At 35.9% G+C, this 14,299-nt stretch overlaps 1 protein-coding gene and 1 long non-coding RNA gene across 5 annotated transcripts; both read right to left on the minus strand.

Moving 5' to 3' along the window:
* Positions 1-3,778: 3,778 nt before the first annotated feature.
* On the minus strand, positions 3,779-8,147 carry LOC133732261 (ABC transporter G family member 15-like). The gene is made up of 9 exons (XM_062159774.1): positions 7,810-8,147; positions 6,481-6,560; positions 5,917-6,378; positions 5,719-5,835; positions 5,403-5,534; positions 5,039-5,323; positions 4,670-4,942; positions 4,468-4,575; positions 3,779-4,267 (listed from the first exon to the last, which is right to left on the minus strand). The coding sequence occupies exons 1-9, from the start codon at positions 8,096-8,098 to the stop codon at positions 3,908-3,910; spliced, it is 2,106 nt and encodes a 701-aa protein (XP_062015758.1). The 5' UTR covers positions 8,099-8,147; the 3' UTR covers positions 3,779-3,907.
* A 2,719-nt stretch (positions 8,148-10,866) lies between these two features.
* LOC133732428 (uncharacterized) lies at positions 10,867-14,051 on the minus strand. Of its 4 annotated transcripts, none has more exons than XR_009857126.1 (8): positions 13,948-14,051; positions 13,354-13,565; positions 13,219-13,258; positions 12,976-13,046; positions 12,587-12,699; positions 12,261-12,490; positions 11,388-11,538; positions 10,867-11,247 (listed from the first exon to the last, which is right to left on the minus strand). It is a non-coding gene; the product is annotated as an uncharacterized LOC133732428 (long non-coding RNA). The 4 variants fall into 4 exon arrangements; XR_009857125.1 differs by having other exon boundaries at positions 10,867-11,251; XR_009857124.1 differs by lacking the exon at positions 10,867-11,247 and having other exon boundaries at positions 11,304-11,538.
* Between the last annotated feature and the right edge of the window lie 248 nt (positions 14,052-14,299).

Below are 14,299 nucleotides of genomic sequence, written 5' to 3' on the forward strand. Positions count from 1 at the left end.
CATCACATGAGTTTTCTATAGAAAATCATACTAGTGAGAAAGATAAAATGACACTAGGTTCAACCCTTCTTTCTGAAAACTTTCCTTTCCTTCAGTTGTCTGTTTACTTCGATTTGAATCCTGCAAAGATTCTACTTGGCCTTTACTGAAAAGGTATTACAACTCTTATATCACCTATCACATTCACCTAGCAGATGAACTTAGAGAAAACACATAGACCAGAGAACCTATTTAAAGTTACCAATTCCGAGTTGAACTGGGTTGTTAGTTCCCTAGTGAGTTTCCCATAATAATACAAGTCAATGCAATTGAAATGAAGACTGAACCTTTGTGGTTTTCAAGGCAAGGGATTATTGGGGAAGCATTAAATTTTGGGCATGATTATTCGTTAATTAGGTTCATTTTGTAAGTTCTTGTTTTTGGTTCACACCTTCCACTAGTCTTTCAAGTATATTCGATCGCTCACATGTGACTTTTACAAGGAATCACACAAGTTGCACAAGGAGTCTAAAAGCCTCTTGATCGCTAAGTTACTGGCTAGTAACTACTCTAAAAACACAATACAACAGAAATATGAATATCAAACAGAGAGGAAAAGTGAAATAAAAACAAAGTTAGAACCTTTACTTTCTCCAAAGATAACCAAATACAGCAAAATCAAGAAGCTATTGGATCAAACCTGCAAAGACTGAAGCTTTAATACAATCTCGGATCCAAATAAAGCAATCGAAGCTATTTCATATCAAATTACAATCTCATTAAAGTAGCCTATTTCAGTTATACAATATGAAACAACAGTGTCACATTCTAGCATCACCTTCTCCCCTAAACCTGATGCATCATGACAAGACGTAAGTAACATCAAATCGGACAACATGGCTTCCATTCCTACTGTATGTATAGATTCTCTTTAGACTAGGGAGTACCCTTGACAGATAATAAAAGGACCCTAAGAAGATTTATATAACCAAATCAACCATGCTAGTCATGTAGATATGCAAAAATAAAGCTCCTAACCCCACATGCATTCATATACAAACAACTGAACTTTAAATAAATAAATGTGTGTGTGTGTGTGTGTCTGTATCCAGCAAAGGCAATTGCAAAAACTAGCCCTTGATCATCATAAGCTATAGTAACCCTTCCTTGTACATGTACAGACCCCAGCATAAGAATTGCGAATCAGAAATCATAGGGAAAAGGCAGGGTAAGATAAGGAACACTACCCACAATACCCATAGGTCACGTCTATACCTGGCACTTCTCAGCCCACTGATCCCAAAGCATGACAGTTCTATCAAGAGAACCAGAGATAAAGCTTTCCTTGTGAGAACACAAGCTAAGTGAGACAACCCTAGAAACAATATAAAAAGATATTTCATCAGTTACACAGACATGTACATTAAATAGCACAAGCCATTTAAGTAAAACATGCCAATCATTTTAAACCAGATCATGGTCATTGAAATAGTGCAAGTACCTGTTGTCATGCAATGAGAGAAGCCTTAGCATTTCTATACACTGACCATCATATAATGAATTCTAAATCTTTTAGAAACCCACACATGACAGAGACAACAATAGGAAATTGAAGTGAACAAAAACTATAACAAAGTTTTCAACTTAGTCATCGAATCAAGAACAAATAACACTACAAAGAATGATATAGATCTTTGGAAAATACCACTCGAGCACAATAGCAAGCTTTAAAAAGAGAACAAACAACAAAACTGAAGTAGTCTTATACTGTCTTGAACCAAATCCTGGCCACCATAGACAAGCACCCAGACCAACAATTTTTCAGCTGTTCTGTTTCATGTGCATATTGGCTATTCAAGCATTGGCATAAAACACAATCAATTACCGCTGAAAATAATAAAGCAACTTGTCCAAAATCAAACAAGCAACCAACAAATAATGCTTAGAATGCCAAGTAGTTGTTTATATCCAGCCAAATTGTTCAAGCATGAAGCATGATCAGAGTAAGTAATATGAAACAAAGCCAAAAGACAATAAACGGATGCAAACCCTCAAGATTTGGGACCAGAATATCAAAATCTATTGAACCTAGATCGTTTCCTATATTGAGGAAAGGAATCTCATATGATCTGGAGTCTTCGTTATTGCGATATTAATTAAGAGATTTGTATTACTATAGTTAGTCCTATAATTATGGATAGGATTAGCATCTTTGTTATATAAAACGTTGTAAACCATTCTGAATGTATTGAAGTTATTACATATTATTCACACTACCAAATCTCTTTATGGTATCAGAGCAATCGCTCTTGAGAACCTAGAAATCTACACAAACAAAATACCTCATGGCTGGTGACGAAGAACAACAGGTCATTAAACACAAGAAAGACCAGAGCTCTTCCAAGACCTCAAAACCATGGGAGAATTCCAATGATGGCCACCTGCTACTAGAGCAGTTGAATTCGATCAAACAGCCTTCAGCCAATCTTGTTGGTAACATTCCTAACTATGAGGAGCTCTCGGGTAAAGCATTTGCCCTCTCACAAGATAATAAAGATGTCACATGGATCCTTGACAGTGGAGCTAGTGACCACATAGTTTGTAATTCGGCTTTCCTCAATATCCTACATCAATCCCATCATGATAGTTCTCCATTGACACGACAGTAAAACTAACGACAGATGCCGCCTTTTCTGATGCATCACAATTACTGTAAGATCAGCAATTAAACAAACAGTAGCAGTAAATGCTTTTGGCCCGACTTGTATAGGTCACAATGAACAAGTGTACATGAATTTAGAGCAAAAGATCGAAAACACTAACATAAGATTAGAAGAAGTAAATCAATCAAGTAAGAGAGTGACTACAATCAGGACAGGACGATAAACAATGACTCGAAAAAGCCAGAAATGAAGACCTATTAGAACGCTTAATACCTCCGGTGCTCTTTGTAAACAAACCAATTTGGTTCCTGAAATTCTAAGACCGTCCGTTCGCAAATAGGCTTCTTTGCATTGTTTGAGATTCAAAGAATCTAAATTACTCCCTTGTGCAAAACACAATGAACAATTTAGGGTTTAAAGGTCCTTAATCGAGCATACAAAACTCAAATTCCGATGATAATCAAGTAGAAATGTTGAGAAAATCAAAACGAGAAAGAGAGAGAAACCATTAAGGAAGCGTATGACTTTGTTGCAGTGGGGCCCCTTTCGTCTACAAATGTTATTGGTTCATTCCGGCCAGCCTACTCCTATCTTAGATTCTTAATGAAACCGCTGTGAGCTGCAGCGGGGAAAAAGAAAATAGACCATTAATTGCTTAAAGAGAGCTCATTGGGTTTTCAGTTGGTCGAGTAACAAATGAGTTTGTGAAGTTATGTTGAATGTAGAAGCTGATTATTGAAGAACGCTCCATCACATTAATACATTAATTGGTTTAATACCTTATAATTTTGCAGTTCCTTTTCTAAGTTGATTTGCTGACTTTGAGATCCTAGTTCTGTAGAATGTTGACTAGTTAATAATAATCCATTACATAATGCTATATAGTTTCATCGGTTGCGTGAAGTTATTAAGAGAATAATCATTTTCTTTTTCTTAAAGTTAACAATGATAAAATCACAATGTAGGAATTGCTATACTGGCCTCAACTTACTCTGATCAATCTAGGGTCTCCTACAGTTATGACACCGTTTATTATGCTGCCTAGCTCTGTATGCCAAACATTTCAGGTGAGTGTTACTTTTCTTGATTTCTTATCGTGCTACACTTACTCACTTCACATTATGCATCACATAACAGTTCAGAATATTAATTGCAAGGAAAATACATGATCAAGGTGTACGTTTATGTATTTTCAGGTACCACTGAAAAAAAAAAAAAAAAAATTAAGCAAAGCCGACACAAGGATTGGATTTCAGTTTTCGCTTCTAGTGCAGTGGAGAGTTGAGACCTTCTTGAAAAGACAAGGGATGGAGAGGTTGATGTCTCATGGAAGGGAAAAGAGTTCCATCTTTCCTGAATGAGGGTCGCTTCTTTAGATGCTTTAGAGTTTGCTTAGCATAACATGCTCGGAAAAGAGGTGAAGCTCTCTCTTTGATCTTAAGGATGATGAAGAAAATAAATCTGAAAGATACAACAATGGCACAGACAGCAGCCAAATCCCACCACTTTGATTGATCTGGTTGAATACCCATCAGAGTTTTGAGTATGTCCTCGCCTTTCAGCTTCGGGCCATTGGGTGTAAGAGAATCAAACTCACGGCCAATCAATCCGTTCTTGTATTCTCCCTGTATACCCAGTATAATTTGGATCATTTCTTTGTTTTGGTAATGCTTGATATCTAATTTTAAGATTAACAGACGATTCAAATTTAAAACCAAGAAATTGTCAAGACAAGTAGATAATACAGGTCAAAGTGGAAATTGTTGGCGCTTTTATTTCTTATAATGTCTATTGCTATTTGCTATGTAATATTATTGCTTGGTACCTGCAGCGCCCATGCACCATAGTTCAGATATGAAACTGGATAGCGCCAAACGGGTTTAGGAAGGTCAGGCATGAAGCGGAAGAATCCGGCAGTCATCAACATGATTCCCTAAGTGAACATGGTAACCAATGACAGTTAGAGCCTCAATCGTGCTTTATAAAGATTAAAAACAGGAAGCTATACAAGTTTGATATGTTCTGACCAAGTATCCTGCTCCAATTATTACTCCCATTAAGTAGTTCGGAACAAGAGAAGCTATGATCATCATGGAGCTTTCTACCGCTGCAATGGCGCTGAGAAGATCAAGGCACATGAACACATAGTCGGAGAAATGAGAATGCTTTTCCACCATGTAGTAAGTTATAGTTGCGGATGCAATTGACATCAAAGCCAAGAATGGAAAGGAAGAGATGAAATTTGACAGAGTAAAGACAGCAACTCCATAATGCCCATTGAGCCTTTCTCTATGAAAAACCTGTTCGAAGAACAAAAGCAGAAAATGGAGTCACCAAATAATGTAATTTCGAATCTACTTCTCTATTAAGAAATCACCTTTAGAAATTACTTTTACCTTCATTTCTTCAAGGAAGGATGGGAAGCCTCCAATGGACATGAAAGTCATGAAGCCAGAAATAAATCCAGCACAAGCTCCTCTTGCAAATATTGAAGTGTAATTTGTTCCCAGGTCATAGAAAATTGAACCAACGCAAAGAGATAAAAGTATGTAGACGATGATTCTCACCCAGTAATACCCCATATCCCTAGACATGTTGAGGAAAGACCTCTGTGTCAATATTGAGAGTTGCTTCCACCATTTTGCTTGGCTTCCACTCCTCTTTTCTACCCCAAGTCCTTCCTGCCAAACAAGTTTTTCATTATCATCGTGGCCATACCTTAAGAGTGCAAGCTGTAAAATAGTAAACCTTATGCTTTACCATGGACGATATTTCTCGAATCCTGATTCTTGTGCATGTTGCATACTCCGAGCGTCTGTACTTATCAACAAGCATTGCTTTTATCTCTGCTGTTGCAAAGTTCATTAAAGGTTCTGATGATTTTGGGATTTCCTGTATTTCAAACAGCAAGAGTGTTCTATCACGAGGTGATGAATGATACCAACTAACGAGGTGTTTAGGATTTGTTTGACAGAAAAAGGTGAAGATCGAACATGGCCAGACAGCCAAATCTGTTCAGTAAAGCGGCAAATAAGCAACACTAGTAGTTTGATGGAAGAGTTTGAGAAAAACATACACGTATTTTGTGAGAGCTGTTCATTGTGACTTTGTCGAAGTCTGAATTAATACAACGAAGAAAGTGATCAGAAGGGTTTCTTCGACTTGGGCATGGAAATCCAGCTTTAGCAAAGAACTGTTAAGTTGAAAGTTATTAGTGAGATTTAGTTCTACACCATGTTTAATACTTCATAGTTCATACTAGTAGAATGCATACCTCTACTGCCATTTTTGCTTGACCAGAATAAACTGTTTGGCCACTAGAAAGCAGAACAAGATCATCAAACAAAGCAAACACTTCACTACTGGGTTGATGAATCGAAGAAATGACAGTTCTGCCATCTTTAGCAATATATCTGAGGGTTTGAACTATGAAGAAAGCTGCAGCACTGTCGAGGCCACTGGTAGGCTCATCGAGAAACAACAACCTTGGCTTTGTGAGTATTTCGAGTGCAATGCTCAGCCTCTTCTTCTCTCCTCCACTTATGCCCCTCAAATGCCAGTTTCCGATAAGCCTGTGAGCACAGTCTTGCAGACCCATATCGGTGATTGTGGCATCAACAATGTCATTGACCTCTTGTTTGGTCAGACTAGTTGGGAGCCTCAGATGAGCCGAGTAAGTTATGGTTTCTCGTACTGTTAGGGTTCCCAACAGCACATTTTCTTGGGTCACATAAGCCTGAAATTTCAAATTAGCAAACATTTTGTGGCTCGAAATTATTTGATATCTGAAAGGAATACCGAAAAGTATGGGGGTAGGGTTGGTATAAACTTTACTTACAGCAACACCATAGTCAAGTCTCGTCTTCTTCCCATTAAGAAGAACATTTCCAGTCATGACAACATTTCGTGACAGTCTACCTACAAAATTTCCAGTTAATTTATGAAATGTGTATCAGTTTCATTTTCAGTTTTTATTTGTACTATTTTCGAGAAACACCGTCGCTATTATTTATAGATGAAATGATGTAAGATATATCATAAAGGGCAAAACTTGTCACTTCTGTCCCGATGATAAAGTCAGCTAGAGCGAGCAAAATATGGAAAATATAAAGCAAGTGATGCAACAACCCCAAAAGACCTAATGAATGAAATAATTAAGAAGAAAACTACCATCTTTTCACCATCCACACCACTACGGAATTAATGAAAGACAGATGCTCAATTGATTCATTTCTTAGTTCTGAAAAAACAGATCAACGTGTTCCTTGATAATGTTACTCCTTACTAGGAACAAACAAAGAAACGAGTACTCTCAGAACAAAAGCCTCTGATTACGTATATATTTTCGAATGTGATCATATATAGAACCCTAATTAAGCGCTCTCTGTCTCTCTCTCGTGCTTGGTGCATACAGTGAGTAACATGCAGGTTATTAATGGAAGCTCTGCTAGATAGAGATAGAGATAGAGATAGACACGCGCAGCAGAGAGTTCATCAAGTCAAGGGGTCCAACTCGAAGAGATTTCTAAGCAAGGTAGGTAGGCAGGCAGGTTATTGAATGCCATTCCATCTATGTTAAAAATTAAACGCTCTTCACTGCTTTCCAACAAACCCAACCCCAAAGAATCAAGCCCCCTCTTACGAACCAACTCTATATGAGTATTATCAACTCCATATAAATGGTATTATCAACTCCATATATATGTATATAACTGGGATTGAGCTTAAATCAAATACAGTGTACAAAAATATCACGTTGGAAATAAGCTACTTATTAAAGAGATCGACGAAATTAATTAGTGCACACGTGCATGGTTTATCTAGGGTTACAAACATACAACAACTTCTAACCGAGAGCATTAATAAAATTAATCTCTTTCAACTCATAATTGAGAACTAATTGGTTTAATTTTTTCAAAATTTCTGTACGTACCGAGTAAAAACAACTTGCTTTGTCAATCAAAACCCGAAAAATAGACGGTATTGATCTTTAATTCTTTAAACATTCAGAAACTCTAACAAAATTTAACCAGCTTCATTCCAAATGACTATCTACTGTTTTCTACATCCATCGAGTGTGTTGTATTTCTAATATTCATCAATTTGACACTTTCGCGCGAGAGAGAGAGAGAGAGAGAGAGAGAGAGAGAGAGAGAGAGAGACTGGCCTGCTAAAGCATCAAGAAGGGTTGATTTTCCAGAGCCAGAAGGACCCATAATAGCCATGATCCTACCAGGCTCAGCAAAACCAGTGAGGCCATCAAGCAATCTTCTGGTGTGTCCTCCGTTAGTGCTATTTCCAATCCCAAAGTTTGGAAGCATAACACTCACATCTTCCCACACCAAATACATCAAGCCATTATTGCCACCTTCACCATCTCTTCTTCCGCCACCACTATCACCACTTATATCTGAAGATTTTACAGAACCAGCTCCACTATATTCCTCTAACTCCATAGCTTGCTACCATATGTCCAAAAAGCTATTCTATATAGCACACAAGAGGTTTGTATTTAACTTTTAAGCTTTGCATATAAATAGGCCGGCATAGTCCTCGATCATAACATAATATGATTAATGTCCTTGCTGTCATTTATTTCCATGGGGGCAGTAACTAAATATGTAGGCAAATTACAGGTAAAACTGGTCCTAGTTTGGTAATTGATGCCCACTTTGTAGTCATCGATCAGTATCGGTGATTAGTTCCTATGGGAAGTAAGTGAGTAATAACTAATAAGTATGCAGAAACTGTGCTCACCAAACTACCATTATTACTTAAATACAGGAGGTCGAGATGCACATGTATACACATTTAATTATAACTTTCTTTTCTTCAAACTTGGTGAAAAATATGTTTTAAATCTTGAGACGCGATAGTAGACAAATCCACTTGAAATTGATTTCTACTTAATTTTGGCAGTATTTTCACTCTTTAATTATTAACACGTACGGTGCTTGATCATCGAATAATGCTCGCCATACATTCTAGCTGAATTGCCACTCATTATTCATTTTTAATTTTTAAGGTTCGCATTTAACGATTATCTCAAAAAAACTCAAATTAATAGATGATAGACGTAATTGTTAAATTAGTTAAAATAAAATCTTTAATTTATTAATTTAGAAAATGAATGTTTTCACTACAACACAGACCGTAATTTCCGACGACGAAAAATGGTCGGAAATACCTCATGTTATGGATGTATACATCCAAAAGAAAGTATGGATATATGGATGTGTCTAAATCATTTTTAGAGGCTTCATTGAAATGTATATTCAATCTTCCTGCATCGATCTCTAAGGCCAAGTTCATGCACTCATTTATAGCTACAAGAAATAAATTAATCCATTTTTATGGCATACGTATTTCGAAAGAAAGAAATAATACTATGAGGGCCCCTGCTGCATCCTTCTCCAGAGTCCAGAGAAACATTTTTCTTCCTTAATTTTGGTGTTATAAACTTCTGTTCATCTATATATAGTTATATACTAATACTCTACACAATAGAGATTTCATAACAAAAAATGTGGTAGCAAACATTCATGCCAGTTGGTCTGATATATATGAAGTACGTGAAAAATTAGTTAACAGCTCTAAATTCCCTCAATGCCAAGCACTTTGTATAGTCTTGCTTTCAAGATTAATTGCACATGACCAAGAAGAACGTAATGAAAGTATTGGAAAGTGATCTAAATAAAGCAAGCGCACTGATAATGTAATCTACATTTAGATTTTAGAGTCTTAAAGAAAATATTTAAATAAATTTAAAATTAAGATTTCATATATAGTATCACTGAAATATGACTCGTCTTGCATTTTTAGATGCAAATGTGCTAATCATACTTACATAATTAATCAAAATTTTCAACAATATATTTTTCAATAGATATCATAGCGTACCACTCAATCTCTCTTGTGACATAGTAGACCGAATGTAAGATTTGATCAATTTCAACTTACAAACTGTGCGACCAATCATCTTGTTCAAGAGTCAATCCAAGTACCCAAGTTAATTCAATATTTTCATCGTCTTCTTTTTCAGATTCTAAATAAATTTTTTACTATCTTCGGACCTAATTGAATGAATAAATGTTTTTACCACAAAGCACATTTTTATTATCTTTTTTAGTTTTTTTCTGCCGTCTTCTTCTTTTTATTTTATTTTTTTCTTTTGGGCTGGTCATGTGGGCTGCCCCCTACAACACATATGTTTAATTTTTTCCTTTTCTAGCTTATATTTAATTTCTTTTTTGAGTTGAGCCCCTGGGATAGGTTACGCCGCTTACGCGCCTGTGCTACTTCTTTCCGTTTCTTTTATTTGCAGTTTTATTTTTATTGTTTTTGTTAGCTGGGCAACATTGCCTACTTAGAGGCTGTAGGCTTGGGCGTACAGCTGCTGCTTGGTTTGGTAATTACAAAACCGATTGAATACCAATCGATGTATTAGGATTGGTAAACTGATTTTTTGGTAATCGAGACCGATAAAACCGAAATCTAAAATTACCAAAAAAGTCGGTTTGATTTTGGTAAATACCGAATCTATCAATTATCTAATTATCAGCTTTATATACTATAGTTTTTAATACACATATATGTATATTAAGCTATAAACATAAAAAATTTGATAATAGTATAAACATTACTACGTATACTACATTAATAATACATGTATTTTAAGTAACTTGGTCCAAGATGGTTAAATAACCTAGTTTTATTGAAAACGACTAAAACTTGATGTCATATGTACAAAAGAAAGCTATAATAAGTAGATGATACAAAGTTTACAACTATAACATTGAAAAATCTAGTATTGTTTATTCTAATTTATATTACAAACAATTAGTTGTTCTAAAGTTGGTAATACCGAAAATCGAAATACCGAATGTGGTAGATATAATCAAAAACCGAAAATTTTGGTTGGTAATTGGTAGCTCAATTTTGAAACCGAAAGATTTGGTTTTAAAGTTGATAATACTTATAACCAATTCAAATTGACCGAGTGACAGGTCTATTGGGGCCTAGTTCGCCTAGACTGAAGGCCGGCTCTGCATCTAACCTAAACCTAATCGGACATTAGATCTAATAGAGAAGTCCAAACCCTAATTAGGAAGGTCTTAACTCCACATCTCAACACTTAACTTTCCGCAAATTTTCCAACTCAGCCTTTTGTCGGACAAAAGAAATATAATCCGGATAAGCAAACTATTGCTTAGCTTTTACTAGCAACAGTGCCCGCGCTTTGCTGCGGGATGTGAATCGTAACCATAATTCTTTTCCCTAAACTTAAAAGGAGAGGATATAAATGATAGAACTGTTTTCATCTGCAGATCATCTAAAACAAAAGATGACCTTATCATAGTGGACTGTTCAACAAATAGGCTATCTAAGTTTGAAGTTAGTTGTTGCTGGAACATTTTCCAAAAAAATAGTTGGTCTAGTTGGTCCAGGTATATATATAGAAAAGGTGTTAGCCTATGAAAAAAATTGCTTGCTCCATTTCTATCTATACAAAAAGTGGTGCAAGAGTTGCAATGATAAGCTGCTGCAGTCAGTTTTCTGCTTGTTGAGTTGTGGAGCGTCTGTTGATGACATTGCTGGTTCGGCGCTAACTTCCGTATCATTGTGAGAAAAGAAAATGTAGTCACTGTTTTTTTCACACACTTGAGATGTGAAGAAAATTGAAGCTGAATGAAGATAAACTTTGTAATATGAATCTGAATGAAGAAATTTTTTGTAGAGGTTTACCTGTGAGGTTTTTTGTCTCAGTGCTAAACAACTCTGTTCTGCTTTTTAACCTTTTTTTGGCATCAATTGAGCACAGTTAAGCAATTGTAAACCATAAATAAGATGAAAAAAGATTTCATGAACAACCTTGAGTCTCAAAAAAGATCAACTCCTGCACAAAAAAGGAGTCATGCTAACTGAATCGTACGGTATTATAAGTTGAAAAATATTGACAATAGTTTTCTTATGAAGGTCATGCATCTGTTCATAGTTAATAAATTGAAATGCACAACATGATCCAGCAAGGTCTAAAGTCAAAAGACATGGATTCAGGAATCTTTTTAAACAAAAAATAAAAATATAAAGTAGCAAAAAAGAAGAAGGAAACCCAGATTCAACATGATCCTAATTCATGGCTTTCATGAGATTCGTAGCATAAATGCCAACTGCAATTTGGCCAAACTAAGAACATCATCACTCCATAATAGATATTCCAATTTATCATTTATACACATGCAAAACCACATATCAGACTTTTACCAAAAAAAGAAAGGAAAAAAAAGAAAGCTTAATGATATCAATTATAATGCAAAACCATGAACTCCAAAATATCATACCTGTAATTAACAAACAACACAGATAGATTTCGATATTCACAAATGCAGCCATACCACTAACATTGGAACTGATAAAGTAAGCTCCCATGCTTTATGGTTTAATTACTACCCAATTGAGCTTTCACTTAATAGTTCACTTCAAGTTTGGCCATCCATATGCAGCTTAAGTGTCATTAAATAGCCTCTTTGATTCATCAGAACAGAGACAACAGAAACATTGGATTTCCAATTTGGCACAACAAACTCATATAAGGCAGCGAAATTGGGAAAACCATACGTAGAAGTTGGCAACCGTTGGCTCTGAGATTCTTAAACTTTGGCTTGTGTAAAACCAAATGAAGGCCAAGGGAATGCTTACTGCTAACAATGTTAGCATTCCTCGTTCCATATGAACTCTAAGCATGTGGTACTATTTAGCCCCACACGCCTACCCATGTGGTACTGCTACTAATAAAGCCGAAGCTTTGCCCATTATCTGTATGGACTGCAGCCTTAACCAGCCAAATCCTAAACTACACATAAAACCATAATGCATTACAATCAAGAAGATTTGGAGAAGAAATAATTTTTTGAATAATGAGTTGAACTTCGAAACCCACTTACACAATGATTCACTATATAGACCTCAGCAACCATCAGTTCTTCCAAAGTTTGAAGCAAAGGCAGGCACCTTCCATGTAAGGTTACTGCTGCCACAATAGCCACAGCTTGCCCTTCTGCAAAGGAGGCAACATGACACCCAATTAGAAACCTTGCACTACAATTTACATGTTAATTTCCACACTAATCTATACAATGATATGCAAAGAGGCCAACATATTTACGAATATATGTGATCAATCAAAACGGAATAAGCATGTTGCTATCAATACAAATACACATATATGAATGTATACAATAACATAAAATCAAATCTTCAAAGGCATTAAAAAATTTTCTTTTTTGACTTGGAACGTGTTAGAAGTAAAAGAAGAGAGCAATCAGAGGCATACTCATTTGGGCACACAGTACTCCGATTATCTGCACAAATCTGCCAAGATGACATATCATTGAACCAAGCATCCTACGAATAGTAAAAAGAAGGAAATTGTAAGTATCACATTGCTGCACAGGTACATAAACCTGTTGTGAGGACAAAAGCTCAAATAAAAAAACACTAAGCAACACAATATGAGATGAACTTCATTCCGTAATATTTCTCTGAATGGCCTCTATCTTGAGTTCAAGATCCTTACTGTAGATTCTCTTTACAGTAGCTTCAATATTATCCCACACCTGGAACAAAAACATTATTTTAGAGAACCTAAGTTCATTCTACTTATAATTTTATTCCATAAAATCCATTAAACTAATACAAATGGATTACTTACCACCTCGTTTTGGTTCCTTGGCAGAATTCCTATTTACATCGAGCCTTTTCTTGCTCGGAGAAACATCATTTAGCTGCTCCTTATTTAAGGGGATTGGAAAATGAGTTTCCCTGTCGCTGACAATATTAATGCTTGAATCCTCTTCATTGGCATGAATTCCATAAGCATCTAAACCAAGCTGATCTCCCAACTTATTTAGTTGGACCTGTGATCTAGAGATTTCAAAAAAAAAAAAAAAAGTTAATCATACTTGCAAGAGCTTTTAAAAGTCCAATAATGCAAAAGCAAGCAGAGGAAGTTAAAATCATTTAAAAAAAAGTTTGCCTCTTAAGTTGGTCTTCTATCCTTGAATGATGAGAATGTGCTTTTACAAACTTGTTAACTTTATGGGAGATCCTACGTGTTTCAAAATCTCAGAGAAGAGGAAGAAGAACCATTCAGTAATGACTTCAGCGACAATCTCTTGTAGAGGGGCAACAAAAACCCATTACAGTACATGCATTACTCCCAAACCCTACCAAATTGGGGATCAAAACTGAAAGTAATTTGGGTTTAAGTTTGGGTTTCACTCAGGTCTCAGTGTCAAAAAACCACCTCTCTCTTTCTGCCTGCAACGATAATGGATCAAATCTTTCTAGATCGTTCTGGCACTCTCAATCTGAAGCTCTCTCTCTCTCTCTCTCTCTCTCTCTCTCTCTCTCGATGATTCTAAATTGTCGACAAAACAGCAACAAAAAAATACATGTCGTAGTTGATATCTTCAACAGCAGCTGTAATTTCAATCAGAAGTCAGGGGCAAAACCGTCATTTCTCCTCCCGAGTGAACAGTTAGGAATAGTGAACTCAGCTTTAGATATATGTATAATTTTGGAATATAAGTATACCACTGCATGCCAGCTAGGATACCTAGCTAGGAGGCATCTCAAGATTATTTGTACTCCATCAA

The sequence above is a fragment of the Rosa rugosa genome, chromosome 2, assembly GCF_958449725.1.
Source record: "Rosa rugosa chromosome 2, drRosRugo1.1, whole genome shotgun sequence".
Lineage (NCBI taxonomy): Eukaryota > Viridiplantae > Streptophyta > Magnoliopsida > Rosales > Rosaceae > Rosa > Rosa rugosa.